Source organism: Ostrinia nubilalis, chromosome 22 (genome assembly GCF_963855985.1).
Source record: "Ostrinia nubilalis chromosome 22, ilOstNubi1.1, whole genome shotgun sequence".
Classification (NCBI taxonomy): domain Eukaryota; kingdom Metazoa; phylum Arthropoda; class Insecta; order Lepidoptera; family Crambidae; genus Ostrinia; species Ostrinia nubilalis.
In genome coordinates this window covers 12,075,194-12,084,656 of record NC_087109.1, presented here as the reverse complement: position 1 = coordinate 12,084,656, position 9,463 = coordinate 12,075,194, and the positions used below count along the sequence as shown (strand labels likewise).

The 9,463-nt window shown below is 38.6% G+C and overlaps 1 protein-coding gene across 1 annotated transcript; it reads left to right on the top strand.

Moving 5' to 3' along the window:
- The first annotated feature begins 6,514 nt into the window (after positions 1–6,514).
- Positions 6,515–7,996, top strand: LOC135083092 (uncharacterized). Its single transcript, XM_063977857.1, has one exon. It carries the CDS (start codon positions 6,515–6,517, stop codon positions 7,994–7,996), a length of 1,482 nt encoding a protein of 493 aa, XP_063833927.1.
- Positions 7,997–9,463: the final 1,467 nt, after the last annotated feature.

The window sequence follows — 9,463 nt, the reverse complement described above, 5'->3', positions numbered from 1 at the left end:
CCAAATTACCAATTGTATTAGATCTAATCTCGATTCATTTCATTGTAAATATCTCGAAAATAGCTAGTATCATACAATAGAATAAGATTTAGGTAATAAGATTATTTTTGTATTGCAGATTCCTTTAGTTTTTACTAAGAAAAGTATATTTAACTTCCAACCTTTCGTATGTCATAGATTTGAACGATTTAATAATCTAGGAATACTTAGTATAGCATAAGTATATTTTTATTTTATTTTCTGTAAATATTACTTTTGTATATAGTTTTTACTTTTTTATTTCACTGTAAATTAATTGTAAATAACTGTAAATGTTCAAATAATACAATTAGTTTATGTAATTAAAGATTTAATAGATTTTGTTTTTTCACACTTAGTCATTGTTGGACAGGACACGTGTGTGCTGGTCGAGCAATCTCACCACACACATTAGTTAGGGAAATAATTCCATTGTATTAGATAGGGTATAGATATTAAATAGGATTGTATACTGTTATAATATGTATTTAATTTAATAATTTTAATTTAATTTAATTTTGGATTGACAAAATTAAATAATTTTCTACTTTATTTTTTGAATTGTATAATGAATATTATTATAAAAATAAATGTTATATTTAAGTTTTTCCCATGTACAATATTATGTTCTACCAACCCTTGCTATGTGACATGCAATAAATGATTTTAATTTGATTTGAATTTCAATTTAGGGTATAGTCGGAACTAGAGATGAAACGGATATTCGGTAACTATCCGGTAGGCCGGATATCCGGCCTAAATTTACTATCCGGCCGGATACCGGATAGTAACTCACTATCCGGCCGGATACCGGATAGTAACTCACTATCCGGCCGGATACCGGATAGTAACTCACTATCCGGCCGGATACCGGATAGTAACTCACTATCCGGCCGGATACCGGATAGTAACTCACTATACGGCCGGATACCGGATATTAGAAAACTAGGACAATTTCCTATTAATAAAATGAAATACATTATTCTTAAAATTCAAATTCAAAATTCAAAATACGTTTATTGTGAACCACAGGTACATAGGTTGTCAAATTATAAATGGATACAGATCGGCTGCGTTCCGCCTTGAAGGCATACAATAGTTAGTGCTTAATTCTAGGGTTAAAGTTTATGCTGAAGGTTAGGTGCAAACATATTAAGTAATTATTCAGAATTTTTCAAATAATCGATCAATAAACAATTTGATCCGTCAAAAAGTCACTAGTCTTATAATAACATTTTTCTGTCAAAAAATCACTAAGATTTCGTTTAAAAGATATCAGATCTTCAGAGTTTCGAATGGACTCGGGAATTTTATTAAAGATACGCGGTGCGTTGCAGAAGACACTTCCTTGAAGCAAAGCTGTCTTGCTGGCCACTGTACATAACTTGTGCTTATGACGCTCTCTAGTTTTAAAAGAATATAAATCTAAATTAGTTTTAACAAACATTGCACACTCAAAAATATACAAGCATGGTACGGTCAAAATTTTAAGCTTTACAAAAAATGGTTTACATGAATCAGTCTGTTTCAGATTGTACATTGCTCGTATGCATCGTTTCTGAGCTCTAAACGCAAGATCTTTGTCTGTTGAATTTCCCCAAAACATGACACCATATCGCAATGTCGACGCTACATAGCCATGATAGGCAGTCAATAGAGTGGATTCATTGGCATTTTTTCTCAAATTATATAATGCATAAGAAAACTGACTTAACTTTTTACACACATGTTCAATATGATTTTTCCATTTTAATGTATTATCAATATAAAGTCCTAGAAATTTTGTTGTTTCTGTTTCATTGATTATTTTATTAGAATATTTAATATTAATGTTAATTTCTTTATTTTTTGTTCGCTGTCTAAAATTCATTAGTAAAGTTTTGTCCAAATTTATTTTAAGATTATTATTATCAAGCCAATTTATAACTGTTGTCAAGGAATTGTTAATGTCAGTTTCCAATTCTTTAAAATTGTCATTAGTAAAAAGAAGAGTACTGTCGTCCGCAAATAATGTCATATTGGTTAATTTTGTTGCTGATGGCAAGTCATTAATATATATTAAAAATAACAATGGTCCCAGTACGCTTCCTTGTGGGACTCCATATTTGACTTCCCTAAACTCTGATTGATATATAGTTTCAGTTTTTGTTGCATAATTAATTTTATCAATTTGTGTTGCTTGTTCCCTACCTGTCAAATAAGATTTTATCAAATCATGTGCATTTCCTCTAACACCATACTTATATAATTTATTCAACAAAATTCTGTGATCCACATAATCAAATGCTTTCGATAGATCCATGTACACCGCAACGGTAGGTATCCGTTGATCCATATTTGTGGTCACTTCTTGAAGAAATTTGTAAATTGCCATATTAATTGATTTGTTCTTCCTAAAACCATATTGTTGGGGCGTAAAAATAGAATTAATTTCTAGAAATGAATACAGTTGCTTATAAATTAATTTCTCAAATATTTTTGAAAATATTGGGATCATTGCTACCGGTCTGTAGAAACTCATATTCGTCCTATCTTCTTTTTTAAAGAGGGGTTTGACAATAGATTTTTTTAGCATTTCTGGAAAAATACCCTGTTCAATACATAGGTTGAATATGAAATTAAGCACTGGCGAAATGATAACACATGAATCTTTTATTATCATTGTCACTAATTCATCATAACCGGCGCTATTTGTATTTTTCAAAGAAAGTATTACCGCCTGGATATCATCAGGAGTAGTAGGTGCCATAAAAATTGTTTTCAGATTAGATCCTGTGGATTTATCATTTAACTTTAGATTATTTTCTGATTTAACTTCGTTAATGTAATAGTCATTAAAAGCATTAGCAATGTCTTTGGGGTTAGTGATCACTCTGTCTGTTATTTTTATTTTATCTATGCTTTCCTTGGGATATCTTGATTTGGTTCTATTTATAATTTGCCAAGTACTTTTACATTTATTTAGAGAATTATTTATAAAAAAGTTATTTTGGGCTTTTTGGGTCAATTTTATTACAGATTTATAACGTCTAGCATACGATTTAAGTAAGTTTTTATTTTTGTTGTTAGGATTAGATCTATATTTCCATAATAATTCTCTTTTCCGTTTACTACAAAGTCTAATTCCTTTACTTAACCATTTTGGTCTAACATGTGAACGCATTTTGATTTTAATTTTAGGAAAACACAGATAATATATTAATTTAAAGTCTTCATAGAAGTTGTCAAATGCTCTATTAGCTTCATAAGCGTTATAAACTTCAAGGAAAGTAAGTTGATTTAAGTATTTAATAAACAATTTTCTATTTTCTATCGAGTAATCTCGTTTCTCTATATACCAATATTGCAATAAGCAGCTTTTTTTTACGGGAACTTTAAGTAATTGTGCTGTGTGGTCGGAAATAGCTAGTTCAACCACCTCTCCTGTACATCCCCTTATATTATGTGCTATATTATCAATACATGTTTTACTTGCTATGCGTGTAGGTTGATTAAATTGAGTTTTGAGATTGTGGCAAAGAAGAAGTTCCAAAAATTCTTTAGTGTTTCTTGTATTTTTCAAAATGTCAATATTAAAATCCCCGCATAGTATAACTTTTTTTCTTTTTAGAATAAATTTCGTAAGCATTTTGTCAAGTTGGTTAAGAAAATTGTTTACGGTTGATATATTTTGATGGGGTGGTCGGTAAATACAGACAACACAAATTTTATGTTCTAAAAGTTCGATTGCTGAGCATTCAATTACGTTAGCAATTGATAACCTATTTATTTCTTCTAGTGCAATGTACTTATGACCATTTCTTATTAATATGCAAGAACCGCCATGTCTGTTCTTTCTACAAAATGATGCAGCAAGTTTGTAATTGGTTTGGTTTAAGTTGGGAATGTCATTATTAGTCATATTATGCTCTGTTATACACAAGATATCTACAGATTTACCCTTACTAGACAGTTCATCTAAAGACACAGTTAACATATCCGATTTATTAATTAAGCCATTAACATTTTGGTGTAGAATATGTACACTATTATACACGAAATAAATTGTTAGGGTTAGTTTCAGCTTTTTCACTCGCTTCGTCAATTACATTATCGTCAATAAAGTCAATACATTCAGTCGTTTCATTCGCTTCATCATTATCAAGATTAATACATTTAACAACATTTTTGCTACAGATTATATTCAGTTCATCACAAGTTTGTGTACTTTTATTTTCAAATATTTTGCTAGCGTTTGACAATTGTGTTAATTGATATTTGTTAAGCTTGTAACAATATTCAAAGTGTATTATTTCTTTTAACAAAGAGCGAGCTAAATTAACAGCATGATTTTGCCGTGTAGGTATAGATCTACTATAGTTCATGTCCATAAACAGTACATTATCATATTTGCAACATATAAATTTAAGTGTATAATTCAACTTTTTTTCATTTAAATACATATTATAGGGAATTTCGCTAACAATAACATTAGTATGTGTAACAGAATCAAGCCACAAATTTAGTTTCATTTGTAAAATTTCAGGATTCCTATCATTTGTACCACACAACAGTACAACAATATCATTTTTTGACAAGTTTTTTATTTCAAATTTAGCTTGACTAATGATGTCACTTATTGTTGCATTAGGCATAAAGTAAGAAACCACACAATAGTTTTCTCCAATTAGTTTCTTTAGCATTCTTCTAACATCTCTTCCCTGCTGATCACCGATGATAATAACTTTCCTTTGCATGGGTTCTAAAACGGATTCTCTTTCTGTTATACTCTTGCCTTGACTTGACGGTGTTGATTTTCCTTCAATAGTAGAAAGTTTCGGTAATACATATGCTTGTTTGCTGTCCATTGGTGTGATATTACATGCTTTATACTGATGAGATGTTTGGGACAGACGTCGGGGGGTTGCATTATAATTCATGCATACGCTTCTGTCGGCGTGCAGCGGAGATACCCTTGGTGCTGACTTAATTCCGTTTAGCATTTTCTTGAGCAGAGGAGGGGTCGAGTCATTTCTGTTTGATACGGATGTTTCATTACTCAAGATTATTTTATTAAGATTATCTATTTTTTTCCCTTGATCCACAACTGTCTTCTTCAGCATGTTATTTTCGTATTTCAAATTTTCAATAATTTTGCCTGAATTATTGATTCGATTATTCAGGTTTACTATTTCATTTTTCAGTTCTTCTAAAGCGCTTGCGTTATTTTGTGTTGTGCTATTTAAACTCATCATTGTCGAATCCAACATCGTAGTATCATCAAGGAGTCCGGTATTTATGTTGTCATCATTACTCGATACAGATAGATTAGCTTCTGTACTATCTGAATTCTGAGGTTTATACCGTACAGTTACGTTTTCCATGTTTAAAGTTACTTAATAGATCTTAATAAAATTCCAACAACATTGAATGAAATTCAAAAAATATCCAGCTGGTGAGATTCGAACCCGCGCTGCTGATAACCGCCAATGTAGTGTCTGCGTGACGTCCAAATACGCCAACCGCTTCACTGTTTGACTGGGCGAAATTTTTCCTCACTAGCCGTTCTTATGTTACGTCACTTTTACGAAGTCGTTGGGATTGGAATGTTAGTTGTATGCGTACCGTCACAAAAGAAAAAAAATGTTCATATTATAAAATCGCTTCAATGTAATATTTTAGACACACTGTTTTTATGAAGTTATCACAGTTTAATAGTGGGCACGGGTAATGTTATATAGATCCACATATTTATAGTCACTGATGTTCTTCATTGTGCACTGTAATTTCTGTCTTTGTTTTCATATTTACACTTAATGTTTCCGGTATATAACATTTTCTGTCGATAGTCACTATATTTTACTCAACTGGTACGCACTTTAAGGTAAAAAAACTTCAATAGTCAATTTTTAATTCGAATAAATACACGGAGCTGATGTAAACATGGCCAGCAGCGCCATCTGTCACCTTTCTTTGAGGTAAATATCAATAAAATGGCTTATAATAATGACGGCTTTTATTTAAAGTTCAAAAAGTTGCAAAGAAGCCATTATTAAGGCCTTTCAAAAAAGGGGGGCAGAAGTTGCTCGCGTCCGTAGGAAACACCACCTTTTCCGAGGCCCACCCTACACGTGCCCCCTGGGTGGTGCCAAATGAGCGACAACGCCGAACAACAGGCGGCGGTTAAATAACCTGACCATCTGGTGCACCATAAACCAAGGAGGACTAAATCCCTCCTAAAAGCATGGCCATGTCACCTTGGGAAAGCGACATGTGTAATCCTCCCACCCCCTCCACCCTCCCCCCCCACACCTCAATAATCCTCACTCCTCCCCATCAACCCACTCCTCTCCAGTCTCCCACCCACCACACCCTACATAGCCGAACCGTGGCGGCGCATAACCACACCGGGCCCGCAAAGCCCTGGGGCACTAAATACCCCCTAAAAGCTCGCACCACACTTTCACCATGGGCAGGTGGCAGTGTGCGTTACTATCTTCCGCCCGCACACCTTATGATGGCAGACTTTAAAAATGTATTGCCCCAGGAGGGTACCACCGAAGGTGGAGAATCCCTCACCGGACCCAATCCGGTCTGTCCCACGTACTCTGGGGGGGACAAAGAATGCCACAAGCCAGGATCTAGCCTGGATTTAACATGCCTAGCAGAGGCGATCCCATCCACCACGCCGGTCGACACCCTGTCGCCCTGGAACGTGGTGATGCACAAGCGGCCCAAGAAGGGCGATAAGAAGAAGCAGCAGGAGCAGCAACAACAACAACAGCAACGACAGGGAAGCAAACCGGCTCGTGTTCGTCCTAGCAGGCGAGCGAGACAGAAAGCCCGCCAGTCGCTAAACTCACAAACACCCCACGTGGCGGAAACGCAGCGTGAGAATCTGCCGTCCACCTCCAAGGTGTTGACCGATTCGCAGGGCACCACGAAGCAAAATCCTCCACCACCACCACCACCACCACCACCACCACCACCACCATCATCATCACTACCTCCTCCTCCCCCACCCCCACCTACGTTACCCAGTCAGGCGAAGGGTAAGGCTCCGGGAGGTTATCACGGTCGGCGGACTGCAGCGACGGCAACCCCTGCGCTTGAAAAGGCGCAACCTGGGAAGTGTGAACGCGCTTCAGCGAAGCGCGCCCGACTGGACGAAACCAGGTCTCCCAGGGGGGAAGCCAAGCGTGCAAAAACCGACGTGAGGCCAAAGCGGACGATGAGCTACGCGGATGCGAGTCAATCGCATCTGCAGATAGCGGTGACCACCGTCCCGCCGAGGGACCTCACTATGAGCCAAGCGGAGCGGATCCGTATTGCTATCGATGATAGAATCACGGATACTGCTCTAACCCCAGGCATGCATGCTCCGTCATTGCGCGGTCGTCCCTATCTTTATGAGGGGGCTTTCGCGTTTTGGTGCGAGGATGCAAGGTCCCGCGAATGGCTGGAGAACCAGGTGAAATCCATTCCCTCACCTATCCCGGACACAACCCTGACAGTTGTAAAGCTGTCAGAAGTAAGGAGGAAACTGAGAGCGGGACTTCTCCTACACAGCCACATTACCGACCCGGTGACGCTGCAAAAGGTTATCAGTAACCAAAACCCCTGGTACAAGGTGGACACCTGGCAGTGCATCAGCGCCTCGGTGACAGAGGGAGCAGAAGAAGCGGAGGAAGGTCTGTCGTCTAGGTACAAAGTAGTGTACCTGGTCCTGGGGATCCCTGAGGACCAAAAACAGACCATCCTCGATAGAGACCGTCGGGTATCACACCTGTCTGGTGGTGGCTACATCAGATTCTTCAGTAGCAAGGAGGAAGAATCGGAGGCCACCACCACAACCACAGCAGCGACGAAGGAGACGTCGACCCCTGAGCCTTCCACCTCAGCTCCCCATCAGGGTCAGAGCGAGTTGGAAAAAGCCTCGCCACTAAAGACGGAAGGAGGGACCAGCGAAGACGAAGATGGCCTCCTCAACAGTCCCTAAGTCCACCATCGACGTCATACAAACAAACCTCCAGCACAAACAAATAGCGGCGGCGTCACTACGCAGGGTGCTGGAGGTAAATAACAATAGGACCGTCGCCCTGATCCAAGAGCCCTGGATCAGAAACAACAAAATCTGCGGCCTAAACAACACAGGAGGTAAGTTACTAGTAAACACCTCCATTGATAAACCAAGAACGTGTATTTACATGCCGAATACGTTAAGCTGTACCATGTTAAATCAGTTCTGTTCCAGAGATGTCACCGCAGTGAAAACCGTGACAGAACAACAAACCCTAGTGCTAGCCTCAGTGTATATGCCAAGTGAGGATGCAGTTCCCTCACAAGAACTCACCGCACTGGTACAACACTGTAGAGAGCAGGCCTGGGGCTTGATCATCTCCGCAGACTGCAACGCACACCACCCGCTGTGGGGAAGTACGGATACAAACAAAAGGGGTGAGTTACTAACTGAATATTTATTCCAATCGAACCTGAACATTATGAACAAAGGAGCTGAACCCACCTTCGTAAGTTCAAGGTACCAAACTATAATAGATCTGACGCTGGCAACACATGAGGCGGCGGAACTGATTGAAGGCTGGCATGTGTCAAACGAGCCATCCTTTGCGGACCACCGACGCATATGTTACCAAATAAAAATGAAACTAACTGACCCTGTTCCATATCGTAACCCCCGTAAAACCGATATAACAAGGTATACCAAAATACTAACCAAAACACTTAACGATACACAAATGACAGATGTAACACTTAGCACTAACAATATAGAGCTAAACATACAACACCTCACAACTGCTCTAACGAAAAGCTACGTAGAGTCATGCCCAGAAGTTACTCCCAAAGTTGCGAACAAAGGTTCCTGGTGGGGGCCGGAACTTGAACGCCTTCGGAAAAAACTCAGGACACTTTTCAACCGAGCGAAAAACACCAGAACCAATGAAGACTGGAACAAATACAAAGAAGCACAGAAGCACTACAAGAAGCGGATCAGATTCCGTAGTAGAGAACACTGGCGCAATTTCTGTAGTAGCATAAACTCAACAAGCCAGGCTGCTAGGATTAAGAAAATCCTATCAAAAGGTGATCTCAATCTACTGGGCTTCCTAAAGAAGGAAGACGGCACCTACACGAACACGGAAGATGAAACAAGCACAATGCTGCTAAAAACACACTTTCCGGGTTGTAAGATCACATCGATCGCAAGGTGGCAGGATGAACAACAAAGCACACCGACAAACGAAGAGTGGAAAATCGCCAATAGTATAGCAACAGCGGATAAAGTAAAATGGGCGCTAAATAGCTTTCAACCCTTTAAATCCGCAGGACTGGACGGAATCTTCCCAGCGCTATTACAATGGCAAACAGCCCAAATACTCAAGTACCTAGTACAGATATACCGGGCATGCATAGCTTTCAAATACATACCCAAGCCATGGAGGGAAGC

Excerpts from the sequence above, each read along its gene's own strand:
- LOC135083092 (XM_063977857.1), top strand. The coding sequence starts at position 6,515 with ATGGCAGACTTTAAAAATGTATTGCCCCAGGAGGGTACCACCGAAGGT.